Source organism: Asparagus officinalis, chromosome 7 (assembly GCF_001876935.1).
Source record: "Asparagus officinalis chromosome 7, Aspof.V1, whole genome shotgun sequence".
NCBI lineage: Eukaryota > Viridiplantae > Streptophyta > Magnoliopsida > Asparagales > Asparagaceae > Asparagus > Asparagus officinalis.
Window position 1 is genome coordinate 56,814,032 of NC_033800.1, and position 17,706 is coordinate 56,831,737.

At 33.6% G+C, this 17,706-nt stretch overlaps 2 protein-coding genes across 2 annotated transcripts; one reads left to right on the forward strand and one right to left on the reverse strand.

The window, feature by feature from the left end:
* On the forward strand, positions 2,610 to 7,129 carry LOC109850193 (annexin-like protein RJ4). Its single transcript, XM_020420145.1, has 7 exons — positions 2,610 to 2,750; positions 3,915 to 4,060; positions 5,430 to 5,645; positions 5,984 to 6,082; positions 6,173 to 6,286; positions 6,560 to 6,649; positions 6,747 to 7,129. The coding sequence occupies exons 1-7, from the start codon at positions 2,675 to 2,677 to the stop codon at positions 6,942 to 6,944; spliced, it is 939 nt and encodes a 312-aa protein (XP_020275734.1). The 5' UTR covers positions 2,610 to 2,674; the 3' UTR covers positions 6,945 to 7,129.
* On the reverse strand, positions 9,517 to 13,933 carry LOC109849024 (annexin D4-like). The gene is made up of 6 exons (XM_020418790.1): positions 13,746 to 13,933; positions 13,447 to 13,637; positions 12,162 to 12,377; positions 10,240 to 10,464; positions 10,081 to 10,152; positions 9,517 to 9,999 (listed from the first exon to the last, which is right to left on the reverse strand). Exons 1-6 carry the CDS (start codon positions 13,795 to 13,797, stop codon positions 9,781 to 9,783), a joined length of 975 nt encoding a protein of 324 aa, XP_020274379.1. The 5' UTR covers positions 13,798 to 13,933; the 3' UTR covers positions 9,517 to 9,780.

Sequence of the window (17,706 nt, forward strand, 5' to 3'; positions counted from 1 at the left end):
ACATTCGAGGTACGCTCAATGTTGGTTTGGTTTATGAGCGGGACACTACAGGTGGGCAGTTATGCATTGGGTATGTTGATTCGAATTATGCCGGGGATTTGGATAGGTGTCGGTCTACGACGGGGTATGTGTTCGCTTTGACCCGTGCGCCGGTGTGTTGGAGATACACCTTACAGTCTACAGTGGCTTTGTCTACGACGGAGGCAGAGTATATGGCTATTACGGAGGCTGTGAAGGAGGCTATTTGGCTTTGAGGGCTTTTAGAGGAACTTGGTATATCGCAACGGTCCGTTACTATTTATTATGATAGCATGAGTGCTATCTATTTGGCGAAGAATCAGGTTTTTCACGCGAGGACGAAGCACATTGACGTTCGTTATTACTTCGTTCGGGATGTTCTTGAAAATGGCAATGTGGAGATTGTGAAGGTCCACACGAAGGATAATCCGACGGATATGCACATTAAGGTGGTTTTGAGCAACAAGTTTGATTATTATCGAAACTTGTTGCACATTTGTGATTGTTGATGTCGTTAACGGCCATTTGGATGAACTATGGGCGGATTGATCCCTTGGGAGAGGGGGTACGTAGGCAACCATATTGGTGTAGCCGCTTTTGGAGAGACGGCGCATTAGTGCTCTTCGTTTGGTGTCGGCTCAGTTTTGGGAAAACGTCACCGAGGTGGAGAATTGAAGAGAATACAGAAAAAATTGACAGCAAACAGCTTTGGACTTCCAGCGGTCGACCGCGAGTGGCGTGGCGGTCGATCGCAAACATGCACGCAAGCTAGAAAAGTCTTTGGACTTTTCGCGGTCGACCTCGAGTGGCGCGGCGGTCGACCGTCCAAACCCTGTAATGAAAATTGGTTTCTGTCGTTGGATCCGGTCGACCGCACATGGCTCTGCGGTCGACCACGAGTCGGGTTGGGCCTGAATTTGGTTTCCTGTTCACATTGGGTTTGTGTTTTGATATATATTGAAATACTCGTTTCTAGGGTTATGAGAGGAGAGTTCTAACAGAGATTTTAGATTGTACTAAGCATATTGAGAGGGAGAACTTGTGAGCAAGTGAGAGATTTGGTTTAGGGGTTGTGTGAGTGATTTTGTGAGATTGTAACCCCTTTGTACTCTCCTTGATTTAGTGGAATCTCCCATCCTCTCCTCGTGGACATAGGCAAATTGCCGAACCACGTATATCTCTGTATTTGGTTTGATTTGTCGTATTTGGATTGAATTGTGCTCGTGTGTGGTTGGTTCTCTTCTCCCATGATCACAAATTCGTTCGGTGTGCGAGCACACTTCCGCATAAGCGCCCAACAAATATGAACATCAGAACATGCAAAATTAATTTATGTAACTATTCATATAGTTAATTCTAAACTGCAACTATGGTCCTTGTCAAGTGACAACCATGGATAATAGTCATAATGTGCCAAGAAGTTGCCAAGTAGCAATTATGATTGTTGTTATAATATATGTAGCATAGATAGACACTTACCTTTCTTAATAAAAAAAACTTTATAGTCGGACTTGGATAGTTTTGACTTCTAGGTGTTTCTTGAAAATAAGTGACATTAATTTTCTTGGAATTTTTACTATTTTTTATAGAAAAATTCCTCAAGGACCCAAAATATGGGAGCAATAGGGGGAACAAGTGAGATGTCCCCCTCCTATTGGATAATGAGTTGACCATCATGAAGTTTCTTGAAAATAAGTGACATTAATTTTCTTGGAATTTTTACTATTTTTTATAGAAAATTTCCTCAAGGACCTAAAATATGGGACCAATAGGGGAGACAAGTGAGGTGTCCCCCTCCTATTGGATAATGAGTTGGTCATCATTAACCCACGGACGATATCTGCAACAAAAAAATTCATCAAGGGTAAATGTGTCAAAAATAATTAAGGGGTCTATCCGAAACAATGAAACGCAAGGGTAGTCAGTTGCAAACAGCAATGCTGCTGGGGTTCAATGCGCAATTAACCTCAACGTTTCCATAATACAATGAAAGCAACAATCTGATCGAACAATCCTAACTTTTACTCCCTTCAGAAGTTAATTGCAAGCAGAACAGGGAATAAAAAAAGAGTTTTGTAATTGATAACCTACCTTTAATTTATAAACAATGCTCATAATTCCATAAATGATCTTTCATTTAAAAGAAATCAGAAAGTAATAAAACAAGAATAAATACCTCGTAGAATATAACGTTGTACTCCAACAAAATAATCAAGATCTGAATCATCAGAGCAACTCTTAAAGAGGAGAAGATGATCCATATATTCACTAATAATGGCATTCATGTCATACTAAACAAAGAACGCTCTTCTTTATTTATTTATTTATTTTAGAAAAGGATACCCTTACTTGAGGGACTAAAATAAAGTTAAACGTCATAAATAAAGGAAAAAAATCATAGGAAAAAGAAATACCTAGCTTCCATAAAGATTATATAACCTCATTGTTTATGAGAATCATTAAAAGACTAAAGAAACAACAAGAGTATTAATTACAGAAAAAAAAAATAAAAAAAAAACCCTCTTAAACCCATGATACATAATAAACATTACATAGAGAAAACGTTTCGTTCAAAGATGTCATGTACTCAATGTCCTTATATATATATCCCACATTATGCACTCTCTTTTCGCCTACTTTTTTTAGAGAATCCAGAATGGCTACAATAAGAGTCCCTGAGATGCCTCCTTCCCCTTTTGAAGATGCTCTTGATCTCAAAAATGCCTTCGAAGGTTTTGTCTCCGTCTCTCTTTTACACACAGATACACGTACTTACATATCCTCAAGAAAAATTTGTTTACGTTCGTCCTCATGAATGAAATGATGGAAGGCCTTGTGCCGTATAGTTCATTTTCATAAAAGGATAAAAAGGTAAATTGCACAAAATAATCATCAAGAAGTTTTGCATAAAACTTTGTTTTTGTTGACGAAAGTTTTACGCAAAACTACAGTAAACTACTTATTAGAGAAAAATAACACAGGTATTTTAAATAAGAAGAGAAAAAACACCACATACCTTCAGAAAACTATATCCTAGCTTTATGGTAATATGTAAAACTCCATGATAGTTATATGGTAATAAGCTAAGGTTCATGCTAGTTTAAATGGCTTTATCTAAAAGTTTTAATGATGATTTTATATAAAAAACATAAGTTAAGCTCATATTATTTAATTCATGGATTTTTATAGGATATGATATTTCTTGGTGCTTTTTAAAAGTTTTTTAGTATTTTTTTTTCTAATAAAAGTAACTATGGTATTTTGTGCAATATATCTAATTGTTCACGGTAGTGTTGTGGAATACAGAGAGGGAAAAAACACAAATTTTACAGTCATACACCTCTTAATTTGGAGAATATTTCTTAAATTCTTCATAATGAAACGTGGAGGTGCTTATGCCTTTGTTTCTCTATAGAAACGAAATTTTAATAACAGTCATACACAATTGCAAAATTTAAGTTTGAGGGGATGAGCGAAAAAATCAATTATTTCTATAGCATACAATTCATTAAATTGCATGTGTATAAGATATATCATGCTCCACCCCCCCCCCCCCACCAAAAAAATAAAAATAAAAATAAAAAATAAAAAATAAAAAAAAACCTCCTCATTCATCAAAAGTCTCTTATTCAAGTTCTGTAAAACATCCAGATATCTGACACCAATGATGGAGCTAGCTCACAAAAAGAACACACATTCCGTGGTAGGATTTTTCATATAAAAACTTACTTTTTCCCACCTACTGATGTTTTGCGCTGATACTATGATTTCCTTGGAGTACTCTTTATATTCGGTAATTTTTCAAGATTTTTACTTGTTTGATGATCTGTCCCTACATAAAACTCACAGTTCTTCAGAATTAAGATCAGATGCTAATTAATGGTATATTTTTACAGGATGGGGTACTGATGAGAAGACGGTGATTGGAATACTATCACATAGGGATGAAGGGCAGAGGAAGAAAATAATGTCAGCTTATGAAGAACTTTACAATGAAAACTTGATTAATCGGCTTGAGAAAGAACTCTCTGGTGATCTTCAGGTACTTTCCTCTGAACTCATTCATTTTATGTCTACAATCACATGTATTTCTTTGCAGGACCGTGGTTTGATAGTTTATGCTTAACTGATATCTTCTCTAAGGTTACTTTTACACCGAGCACAATTATAATAAGGGTAAATGATATGATTATCTATTAAGGGTGAATACAATGAAAAGATATCTAATTTTCCTCATTTTAAATCAGAGAAAGCATATTTAAAGTAAACTGCGCACTAAAACATATGATTCAGAGATTTCTCTCCCATGCATCAACAGAAATGGTTCTTAAAAAGGAAATTGTTCACGGTCCTCTAAGCACTTTAATGCACAGGGAAACAATTAATGGAAGTGATTGTCTCAGCATGCACATAACTTGTATAGGTCAGTAAACCAGGCTTGTAACAAATGCTAAATTATTACGTGTTTTGGTAGCATATTCTAATTTCGTTTCCCTTAAGCAAGTTCTTGGTGAATACTAAATAAATTGACATGGTAGCTTTGAGAGAACATCTTATTGATGAAATAGCATGCTTCACAGATTCAAAATATATGGTATCAGAATCTCGCATGTATCAGAAAATAACACTTCACGTCAGATAAAGGGGAGCATTTTGACATAAATGAGATAATACAATAAAAGAATAAGAACACATTGAAAAATTGTGAGAGTCGCTATAAATTTGGATCAGGCAAGGCATTGGATTAGTCCTTCATTTTTATTTTTATTTTGTTTAATTGTTACATAATTAAAGTTGGGGACTTAAATTGTCGGGGGTTGCTTTAGTTTCTTTTTTATTTTCAGTGTAATATGTCATAATCATTACAGGTTTTTTGATATGTGTGTGTGTGCGTGTGTATAGACAAGGACAAGCTCATGCACACATGTATGCTGATAACCCTCTCACCCTACATCATATCTAATTATCTAGACATTTTTCTTTTGACAATTTACGTACTACCTACATTGCTTTATTATAAGTTATGAGTTTAAATTGTTAGGATTCTGTTTTGTTTCCTTCCTTCTGATACACTATGTCGAAGTCTATGTTGTAGTGCATATCATATATGAACACGAGCATGGCCTTGCTTTCCTATGGATATAGTATGTTTCTGTGTCCCTGTGTCCCTGACTTCTAAGGATTAACTGCGTCTCCATGTTCATGCATCATGAAGGCATGCTGCTATAAATACCCACTCTCTAATTGTTTCCTTTTCTCTTATTTGTTATCCTTCAGTCTTTGCGTTCATATGTTTATCTTTTAATTATGCTATTGTCATTTCATATGCTTTTTTGTGGGACTAGTTAATGTGTCTTCTTCATTTCATATGCTTCCTTTAATTATGCCATTGTCATTTCATATGCTTATAGGAAGCAATTTATTTTTGGATGTTTGATCCAATTGAGAGAAGTGTCATCATGGCCAATATTGCCGCGAGGAAGAGTATTGACTACCAGGTGATAGTAGAAATAGCATGTGTCAATTCTCCCGATGAGCTACTAGCAATCAAGAAAGTGTACCATGCTCGTTATAAGCAATCCTTGGAAGAAGATGTTGCCTCGCATACTACTGGAGATTTTCGCAAGGTATGCCTTAGATTGGACCTAACATTTGCTCATTTTTATCTTTTAAAAATAGGGTTAATTACATATAGACCCCCTGTAGTTCTATTGTTGCAGATAGACTCCCTGAGTGAATTTTTTGGACTCTTTTGCACTTAGAGAAAGCAAAAAATATTTTTTGACAAATAGACGTCCTGAGGGTAAAAGAATAATAAAAAATCACTCATAGGGTCTATCTGCAGCAATAGAACTACAGGGATCTATACGCAATTGGGTGATAGTACAGGGTGTCTATCTGCAATTAACACTACAAAATATATTAAATGCCTTAAGCTACATTGAACTCTTGGATTATGTCACAGCTTTTGGTAGCATTGGTAAGCACATATAGATATGACGGTGTCGAGATAAATGAAACCTTAGCAGAACTAGAAGCAAAGACACTTCATAATTCTATAGTTGCACTGGAAAGCATTTCTCCTTACGATAGGAAAGAGATAAATGGGAGTATAGATCAGATAACAGCAGAAATACTTCGTGAATCTATTGAGCAAAAGAGTTTTCATCATGATGAAATTGTCAGAATCTTGAGTACAAGGAGCAGGGCACAACTTAATGCAACTTTTAATCATTACAAAGATGAGTATGGAACCTCCATCTCTAAGGTGAGTCGAATTTACTTCAAAACATCTTTCCTGAATATATATATTGTGGAGTAAAGCTAAAGTAAACTTATGTGGATTGAGAGCTTTGTCCACCAACTTTACTATTTCTTGGATTTGCTTTGAGATTTGTGTGATGTGTATCATACATTAGCATGAATCTCAAATCAAAATCAAGGGATAAAAAAGTTGGTAGGCACAGCCCTAAATCAACTTGAGCTTATTCTAGCTCTTTGTTTGTATTTTCTTAACTTTTCTATATATATTATGTATTAGGATCTCTCTACTTCCTTATCAAATGAATATGTATCGGCTCTCCGAATAGCAATCAGGTGCATTATCTCTCCTCAAAAGTACTATGAGAAGGTGAAGAAACCAACTACCGATTTTCTCTTACATCCATTCAGACTTTATTTTTTATTTTTTATTTTTTTCTTATGTATTTGAATGTATGAAACTTTAGGTTCTGCGCCATGCAATGAAGAAGGCAGGAACAGATGAAGATGCGCTGACCCGTGTGATTGTGACACGTGCTGAGAAAGACTTAGAGGACATTAAAGAGTTGTATCAGAAGAGAACAAACGTTACACTTGAAAGTGCAGTACATAAGGAAATTTCAGGGAACTATAAAAAATTTCTTCTTGCTTTAGTTGAGGAATAGAGCTCTTAAATCTCTATTCATTTAGCAGATTTTTCTCGTTTCCTAAAGATCTAGTAGATGCAGTAGTCTGAAGTGATAGATTGGTCTATTTTCCTTTTGTGATAAATTGTTGGTTTTAGGAGAAGTAGACACATCTGTAGTTCTTTCATTCTTTCTCCTTTAAATTTTCTTCTATTCTTGGTTTATTTTACAGTGATTTTGCGAATTTGGTCTTGGTCAAATTTTCAATGCTCGGAATTCGGAAATAAGATTTGATTGATTATTGGAGTAGTAATCAAGGAAAAGTTCTTTGCTATTCGTATTGCGTATCAGTGAGTATGCAAAGTGATGAAGGTTTATCATTGACATTAATTAATTGGCAACAGCAAAGGTGAAGTATTCATTGAAAGTAACTGTAAACATAAATAACTACATAGTGAGAAATGCTACCCCATCGGAGACACAAGGAAGAAAAGAGGAAAAATAAACCAAAATTTCTAAGAAAACACTAATAAATGAAGAGCAGATAACAAGTAAGCTGACCTCAAATGTTCCCTTTAGCTTTTCTTTAAGCGTCCAGCTTCCTATCAGAGAGTTCCCTCCCATCTGCAAAATCCACCGTATGTTAATCTTTAAAAAAACAGCTACCTATAATGCCTCGAATCAGCTTCTTACCCATCGGTATAAAGAAATCCATGGCTTATGATATAGACACATTCTTGCGAAAAATAGAGCAAACTGTTACCTAACACTCTAATGCAATACTCGCATCACTTTCGATCTCTCTTTGACAAGTTAAACATATGCTAGACTCTTATCATGTACAGCCAATAAAATGGCACTTTTTTCACGGGACATACATTACTGGATTGCTTAAGCAATCTGCAAGCAACAAACATCACTATATATGAAACTACATAGCAATATTAAGTGGAAAAAAAAAATCTCCTTTTACTTATCTTTCATATCTTGCATTGTTATCCTTCCAAAGGATGTAGCAAGATCATATCCTGAAAAGATCATGTTAAGAAGTAATGCTAGCTTCGTTAGTCAAAATGCAACAAAGAAAGGAGACAGATGACATAGTTCATCCCAAAAATGGCCAATTCATCATTGACCACTTGCGTATTATAGCAAGCTATCCTAATTACTAAATAGTTGAAGAATCCAAATTTTCTACAATCCTTACCAACCAACTGAAGCACACTTTGTTGTAGGCAATAATATAAGCAGCGCAAAAAGGGAGAAGCCAGAGGTCAAGGCATGAAGACTGGAAAGTGGGGAAAACGAAAGTCTCCTCCCTAAATTTTATTAACATAAGCAGTACATGTATGTGCAATCTGCCTATTTTGAAGAAAATATTTATATAGATCTTATTTCCAAACTCTTATTTTGTGGATATTGTTTCTAAGTTTCTAATTATCTTATTTAGAAATAATTTGTTTTAAAGAACAGGATACTCACAATGAATCAACCTCCTGCTCGGAGCTTGTCAAGATTCACTGCAATTGGGCATGAGAATTAATAGGTAATTCTTAGAACCATCAATACACAATCTATTGGTTGATGATCTTTCAGATATGAAGCTCATATATATAGAATTTTGTGGCAGGTAATATCCTCTCTAAATATTATAAATATTTCATTATCATACATGTACAATGAAAAACGTTGTCCTAGTTCTTGAGCAGTTAAGGGAAAGCATCCTGCAGATTGTTTCTGAGGCTTTTGAATTTGTTAATAGAAGAGAGATTACATCTGCATTCATCTCCAAAACGTGGTATAGTGATATATTCAGTAAGGTAAGTAATCGATATACTAACGTTGTCACCTTATCAATTGAATGCATAAGGATGAGAAAAGCTATAGCTATTCAACCATAAGGGCAAAATACCAGTGCAATATCTGGTACAGTACACATCAAGGTACACGCAAGACTTTTCAGCATCTAAGCATATGAAATCCTTCATTTATACTGCAGATTTTCACCATATGATGGTCATGAATCTTGAAATAGCAAATGCACTCCGCCTACATGCATCCAAGTTCCTCCTGATATCATCCAATGACCTGTATAACTAATTGCTAAACAACATATTGCAGCCTTATGTTTAACAGCTACATACCCCTCATTCATATTCACACCTTAAGTAAATACGGTTCATGAACAATATTGTCTAGCTGCACATAAGGCTGCCATATGTTGTTTAGCAATTAGTTGTTGAGGTTGTTGAATGATACCGGGAGTAACTTGAATGTTGGCAGAGTGGATTTGCTATTTCAAGATTCACGAACGTCATATGACAAAAGGCTGTAATATATGAATCAAGGATTTCATCTTCAGAAAGGATATTACCTGCGATAAAATTCTCACTATTTAATGAGCTAATATTGCATAGTTACAGTTGATATTAAAGGTGAATTGACATAATGTTTCATATTTGGAAGGAAGGACATCACTCATTAGAGGTTGTGAATTTTCAGGGTTCTATATTCCTTTTAATATATTTGAAAGATCAAATTCACAAAAATATTTCCTATTTTGTAGCAAATAGGACACATTGGTATGTTATACACGTTTGGTTTCTATGCATTTGTCCAGGTACAACAAAAAATTAAAGGAGAAATAATGAAAAAAGCACAAGACATGCTTATTACACAGCTCACAACTTTTTTATTTCTCTACTCTAAAAAATACAAGCCCGTCATTTTGTCTCGTACAAACCACTTGATCCAACAAATAAGAACAAGAATGAATTATGAAAAAGGACATGACAACAAAATAAACAGGTATAAAGCAGACAACGGTATTGATTTGGCTTAAGGCCCTTATAACGGTTTCAAATGTAACCTGGAGTCAACTTTCTTGCTCTTTCCCAGTAACGAGGGAAAGCAATGCGTCCCTATAGTTTCCATGCGTGCTCTTTGCTATGACATCTTCAAGTTTAACTCCATATTGTTTATGATACACTTCTTTGATTTCTGCCATATCAATCTCTGATCGGGATACTATTACTCGAGTTAGAGCTTCTTTGGTGTTCTTCTCTGCTCCATCTTTAAAAGCCCTATTTATTATCTGAAGCCCAAAAGGATTTGCTTATTAGAAATCATTACCGTACAACAACATAAGTTTGTTCTCATATGAATCTAACTCTACCTTGCAGAAATATATAGGAGGTGATCTCAGACATTGAACTGTTTCTTGCAAGCATTTGTCACCAGCAATATCCTGACATACCATCAATAAATGTCAACAATTCATATAGATAATTGCAAGTAGAACAAATATTTTGCAACCTAATACTTGAAGTCTCACCTCTTCAATGGATTTCCCATACATTTCCTTGTAGAATTTAAAGGTCACTTTTAGATGTGGCTTGCTCCTAGTTGTAAGTATCCTGATAATATCTTCATTTTCTATAGGCTTCTTAGCTCCTGCCTTCTTTATGGCATCATTAAGTGCCTTGGCCTCCAACTTGGCCCTTTCTTCGTCCACGTGAGAACCCTCGTACCTATACGAGCTCACCAGTCCAACCAACAGCTGTTCAAACATAAGACCCAAGTTAGGAACACACGAAGGCTCAAGTACTTAGAGATCATTGTATGAGTTTAAGAGTCAAATTGAGAGGATGCTTATAAACTATATTTAGACTGCCATATGAGTTACAACAGTAGGCTCACGAAACGTCTAATATTATCTATGATTAAGCCACGCCTCTTGGATCAGTACTGTAAGTAACAAACTCACCGGAAGTTGACCGAATTCTTACAGCCTCATGTCACTGTAATGCAAACAACTTCAGAGTACCAAATAAGTCTATGCTAGAGTATTAAATGGGATATAAAACTGGCCCACAGCAGACTAAGATTAACAAAGATAATCATGTATCAATCTAGAAATTTAAGAAAAAATCTTCAATCTCTTTTCTCATAATTTCTGTATTATGAAAGTGTCTAAATGAAGATGGAATATGCATCCTAGCTCATCTATAGGTAATCAAGTTCAATCTCCATGGCATCATAATAAAAGATAAAGATTAAACTCATTAGCGGTAGTCTAATATCTGCTAAAACTATACAAATTACATCCCTTAACCTTTAAAAGTAGGCCAAAACCTTCAGTAGCACTTATCACCCCTCAACTCATTTATTAGCACTTATCATTCTCGAGGTTAGTACTTTAAGAAAGATAAAATGCAGCTAACTCCTAGCACGGATACATGTGCGAACATGAACACGGACATAGTTACGGACACGAGATATGGCAAATTTGTAAAATGTAGGATACAGGGACACAAATATATATATGGTACCAAGCACCAAATTGGTGCTTGGTGGTGAGGTGGTTCATTCTCATCCATTTATTCGAAGAGGGCATCACAGCCACATAGGTGCACATGGGTTGGATGATTAAATAAGTGGATAAGAAGTGATGACCTTACTACCAAGCATCAAATTTGGTGCTTAGTACCAAGCATACCCATTATTCCCCCATTATTCTCATAGGAATGATGAGTATGAGATGGCGACTCATTTTGCTAAATGAGTTACCAAGAGATAGAGTGATGAGGTCCACACCTTTTGATGTGACTAGCAAGATAGGCCTCACCATATGGCTATCTTTTGGTAGCTTATTTTGTAAAATAAGCCACCACCTCATACCCATTATTTCCTATTCTCATATATGTGTGTGTGAGCGCGCGTGTGAGTATATTAGATCAAATATTGAGTTAAAATACTTATAACATTTGTATGTGTCTTTCTATTATATATAATAATTAAGAATAAAATTAAATTAAACAAAGAATAAAGGTTTAAAAATAAAAGTTTAGTTTTGATCGCATGGGTAATATGATGGAATTTTTCAAAATGTAAGTCATGGGTTTTAGTTTTCAGGTTCAAAGAATGACCGGTTTTGAACCTAATATTACTAGAGAAACAAGTTTAGTGTATAAGTAAACGAAAAATCGGATTTTTGTAAACCATACTTGTCCATGGCGTGTCCACGGAGAATTCGTGTCCAACACATGTCGGACATGGATTCTCCACGGACACTCCAATGTCAGACACAGACATGGCATGCAAAACGCCGTGTCCGAGTAACCTAGATGACATGCTACTGAAGTTATAGATGAGGACCATTACATAAATTTACTCTTAAAATTAATACTTCTGCTTTGTGACATCTAAATTCAAAGAATTAAACCATGTTGTGTAAGGGAAGAAAGCAATACTCACTTGGGCATTAGATTCCTTGACACGATAAGCAACATCTTCCTCTAGGGAATGGTGGAAGAGGGTATGATAAGCTCTCCTTGCCCCAAGCAGCTCCTCTGTGGAACGAGTACAAGCGATTTCCACTAGGATTGCAAATGGGTGGGCCTTGTGGAGTACATGGTTAGCCCAACGAGCATCCCTTTCCCATGGATGCATTGCCCATAATAACACTACATTCTGTACAGATAAGGATCAAGTTGATTGTCATTCTTCCGTGAATTGTGACCTTGTATCTTAAGCAATAAATTTGTTCTTGGTGAAAGGATTTTAATGGATTGTTTGTCAATCTAAGAAATTGTGATTGGTGAATCTATTCATGCTTCCATGAATACAATTTATAAACTTCTCTTCATATGCATACATGAATAGGCATTGAGAAGCAATCACTTCTATCAAACAATTTTTAGCATTATAGTCAATATGGATGATAAGTGAAGGTTGCAAAGAACCATTATGTGTAATTCAGGACGGAAGTAGACTACACTATCGGATTCGCAACTCTTTTTCTTTTTCGTAACAACCAGGTTCATAACTTGAGGAACAGATTGCTGCGGGATGAATTTTTACTTTTTTATGTTCTAAAGGAATGAAGTTTTCCAATGTTGTAATTCCTTTTGTTGAATACGAATCCATGCATTACCCTATGAAAAGGTTATGGATCATCTAGGAGAATCCTATAAATATAATATTCCTCAAACTTAAAAATTTCTTCTAGAAGTATAGATACAATTAATGTTTTCTTCATATACCCATTTTATCATTTCTTATTCAGGACCAAGGTGAAGAAATTAGTAATAATCTCAAAATAGAAAACTAATCATTATAACTATTACACCAAGTTACAAGATTACATAACAAGGAAAACGAAAGAAATGTCACAAGTTTTACACCGAAAAGAGTAGAAGGCTAATGCATGAACAATGAAAATCTTTCCAATGTAGATATTCCTATATCCAATTTAATTTTATGCACTACCTTATAAAAATAGGTTCTATTATTTTGAAGAATCCTACAAATGCATTTCATAATTAATGTTACTTCCTAGAGTGTAGGCATAAAATTTTATTATCCCTTCAAATGACCTTTAAAAAACCCAAGCAAAAAAAAATGAGCTTTCACATTCTTTAATTTCAGAATCAAACTGAAGCAATAAATCATTATGTCAAAAACAGAAACTTGTCATGTTATAATTTCAAGTCTATATACCAAAAAGTTCTACTAAAAAAATAGTTTGCCAAAATTTTACCTTAAACCTCGCAAATTCGGCTTTCAGATGCTTCACAAAATCATCCTCCCACCTCTCAAAATTCTCAACCTCAGCATTAAAGAGAGGAGCAGCACATCCCCTTCTAAAATGGCTTCTCTTCTCAGGCTCATGCCTCCAGTTCCCAATAACAGACACCAATTCCTTCTCCTCAACCCCCAATCCTCCAAACCCTTTCTCATTCAATCAAATTGACCCAAATTTTTCAATACATTAGCTCATATAACAATTACCCACATTTTTATCGAATTGCATTATGAGTAAAAATAAAAAATTTATACCTGAGAAAGCCCTGGTGAGTTTCTCACACTCCTCTGCAATGAGATGAGCCATGTTTCAAGAACTTGAATTGGGGAGTTTATGGGGGATTGAGGAGGGGGGTTTTATAATTTGCGGGTACTGATTCTGCTTGGGGTTTTGGGGGTTTTTTAATGGTTTGTTATGTGGGAATGAATGTGGATTATGGCTGTTTTTTTCCCCTTATTGTTGTATTAATATATAGTAGGGTTATTTATAAAAAAAAAAACATGTATATATAATAGGGTTTATTTAGTATTAGTCCTTTACGTGCATATTTTTAAATTCATCAACAAATCATTGAAACTGCTATCAGGTCCCTCAATTCTTAGGTTAATCTACAGTTAGTCTCTCAAATCATTGAAATTACTATTAGATTCCATGAGTCTTAAACTATTTTGAAATTAGACTCTCAAACCGATCGTGAAGATAGCAGTAAAATCATTAAGTAATCCCTCTAATTGATATTTCTACTATTGATTGGAGGGACTTATTTAAAATAAGTTAAGAATTGTGGTACTTCATAGCAATTTTAATTATTTGAGTAACTAATTTTAACATAACTTAAGATTTGAGAGACTTAGTAGCAATCTCTATGATTTGAGGAACTAATTTCAAAATATCAAAGATTTAAGGAACTAGTATCTGAAACCGCCAATGTAGTAATATATATAGAATTTAATAAAAGTCATTATTTATAAGGACATTGACAGCTCAGAACTGAAACCGACGGGTTTTTCATAGAAACGCTTTTTTCAATTTATGGTTTTTAAGATATAATACACCCCTCAAAACTTTTTATGCCTAGGGAGTTTCTGTATTTATAAATTAACCTCCTAAATCATATCGTTATTATGAATTTATTGTTCTCATTAATTTTCATTAAATGAGAATCATATAATGGTTCATTCTTATTTTAATTAAATAAAAAAATTAGCGATTGTTCTAATAAGTTCCTCAAATTTTATCATACTCCAATCTTATTTTAATTAAATAAAAAAATTAGCGATTGTTCTAATAAGTTCCTCAAATTTTATCATACTCCAAATATTTTTTTTTATGACTCAGCTGCGTATCATTGCTATAAAATGTTAAAAACACTATGTACAAGTATAGTCTCACATCGAAACAAAATTAAAAAACTTTTGGGCTTAAATAGAGAAGTAGCACATACTCATATAAGTTAATTTTGTGTTAAAATGGTTGCCATTCTATGTTTAGAACTTACTAGTATAGTGCACATGCGTTGCACGTGGATATATTTGTTTTATGTTCTAATACTTTACACAATTTATTATTTAATTAATGGAAGAGTTTTATTTTGAATGTAATTATAACAACATTTGAGGACTTATTTATAATTTTCTTACAATTTAGATCATATACTTCTTTCAATCTTCTTAAGATTTAAGTTTTGAACTATATAGGGGTTTGTCTGTAAAAAATTATGAAGTTTTAGTATTTTTCTATAAATATATGATATGTTAATGGTCTTTGTGAAAATTATGAAGATCCATGGTTGTTTGTGAAAAAATTCAGGGTTATTTTGTGAACATTGGCAAATCATGGAATACCTAAAAGATATAATTTTTTTTAATCCTAAAAGACATAGTTCTATTTACTTTATAATTTAAGATAATGAATGACATTTAATAACTACTGGTAGTTTTATGTACAAATTTAGAATATAGTTTTAACATTAGGGAGGTTATAATATACTTATTATATAAAAAAAATACCCAAAAGACAAAAATTCCAAGTTTGTTCTTTACTTTTATGTTAATGTATCATGTTATTCCAGTTTATATTAATTACCTTTATTTTTGCTAATCTATTATAACAAAATAAAATTCTCACTTTTGCCTTCTCTCTCTTCTATTATCATATAATTAGTAACATGCTACAAAAAATATATCTACTAAGTTCATGGACAATACAATATTTCTCTCAAATCACATTTAAGTACATAGTAATAATTATAGATATAGAAAAAAAAAGTTTATTAAAACCCCCCAAATTAGACCTCAAACTTTAGCCTCAATCTGAATTCTTCACAATTCCTTGTATCAATCGTATCCTCAATCTGCATATAGCCGTCAGTCTAACAATCACATCAGTATAAAGTATAATCCGAGTAAAGCTCGGTACTTCATCAACACAACTTCAATCGTCTTCACCCCCTCACCCTTTATCGTTATCTCTTCTAAAGGGATAATGTTTTCACTGGCGAGCTTGTATCATCCAAATAATATCATAGTAAAGCCATGGGGTGAGTATAGGATGTTGTTAGGGTTATAAGAGATGATTATAAATCTAAATCATCAAATGAGTGAATTTATATAGGTTGTAAGTAAGGTCTATTATGATAAATAAATAAATAACATGCTCTTTGGATTCCGTAAAAGTCAAATGTAATTGTCACTTAAATAAAAACTACAATTGAAAATGTAACTCTCATTTCAAGTATGCATGAATGCATGCACTAATGGTATTTTAAGTTGACACTTTGTTTGCAAATTGAAACGTATATTATTAGTTTATCATATGTAACTCTCATTTCAAGTATGCATGAATGCATGCACTAATGATATTTTAAGTTGACACTTTGTTTGCAAATTGAAACGTATATTATTAGTTTGTCATATGTGCATTTTAAGTGGAGGGGTTACAAAAAATAAAAGTCAATATTAGTGGACAATTAGTAGGAGAGTTATGTCATTATTAAGAATGAATGCATGTAAGCATTTTAAGTTGACACTTTGTTTGCAAATTGAAACGTATATTATTAGTTTGTCATATGTGCATTTTAAGTGGAGGGGTTACAAAAAATAAAAGTTAATATTAGTGTACAATTAGTAGGAGAGTTATGTCATTATTAAGAATGAATACATGTAAGCATTTTAAGTTGACACTTTGTTTGCAAATTGAAAATGTAACTCTCACTTAGTTTGTCATATGTGTGTGCATTCAATTCTCAGCTATTATGCCAAATACAACTTACAATCTTAAATTTTTTTATGATAACATTAATATTAGATTAGTGGAGGGGTTACAAAAAATAGAAGTTAATATTAATGGACAATTAATAGGAGAGTTATGCCATTATTAAGAATGCATACATGTATATATATGTGTTTATATGTATGCAAATTTTTTATGATAACATTAATATTGGATTAGTGGAGGGGTTACAAAAAATAGAAGTTAATATTATTGGATAATATATGTATGTGTTTATATGTATGCAAATTTTTTATGATAACATTAATATTGGATTAGTGGAGGGGTTACAAAAAATAGAAGTTAATATTAGTGGACAACTAATAGGAGAGTTATGTCATTATTAAGAATGTATGCATGTATATGTATGTGTTTAAATATGTATGCAAGTATGTGTTTTATGGATGCATGTATGTGGTTTGGAGGGCATTTTTGAAAGAAATGTTTTAACATACCAACACACTTTTATAATAGTATTAGATTTAACTCCTAGAAATGGTTCAATTATTTGAACGTCTTGTATCGATGGCTTAACATTATAATAGTGTACACGCAAGGATTTATGGAATAGTACAAGCATGGATTATGGATTACAGATATAAAGAAATTGGCTCTCTAAATGGATTGGTCCCCTTAGACTTATCCCTTTCTAATATTTGTATTACTATTGTCTCGTCTATATTGATTTATTTTCTATAGAGAAATAAATAATTTGATCATTTCTTTTTGTTTGTTTCTTAAAAGAAAAATTCTCCAATGAGCCAAAATATGGGATCAACAGGGGGGACAAGTGAGATGTCCCCTCTTATTGCATAATAAGTTGGTCATCATTCATGATGGTCAGCTCATTATGCAATAAGAGGGGGACATCTCACATGTCCCTCATGTTGGTCCTATATTTTGGGTCTCTGTAGCAAAGCTCTTCTTAAAATTGTATATTGATAC

What these genes read in the sequence shown, in the direction of transcription:
- LOC109850193 (XM_020420145.1), top strand. Translation starts at nt 2,675, where the DNA reads ATGGCTACAATAAGAGTCCCTGAGATGCCTCCTTCCCCTTTTGAAGAT. An exon ending in TCTCAAAAATGCCTTCGAAG is followed by an intron (nt 2,751 to 3,914) that starts GTTTTGTCTCCG and finishes ATATTTTTACAG; the next exon opens with GATGGGGTACTGATGAGAAG. An exon ending in CTCAAAAGTACTATGAGAAG is followed by an intron (nt 6,650 to 6,746) that starts GTGAAGAAACCA and finishes ATGAAACTTTAG; the next exon opens with GTTCTGCGCCATGCAATGAA.
- LOC109849024 (XM_020418790.1), bottom strand. Translation starts at nt 13,797, where the DNA reads ATGGCTCATCTCATTGCAGAGGAGTGTGAGAAACTCACCAGGGCTTTC. An exon ending in CCGAATTTGCGAGGTTTAAG is followed by an intron (nt 12,378 to 13,446) that starts GTAAAATTTTGG and finishes TTATCTGTACAG; the next exon opens with AATGTAGTGTTATTATGGGC. An exon ending in CTCCTATATATTTCTGCAAG is followed by an intron (nt 10,000 to 10,080) that starts GTAGAGTTAGAT and finishes TTTGGGCTTCAG; the next exon opens with ATAATAAATAGGGCTTTTAA.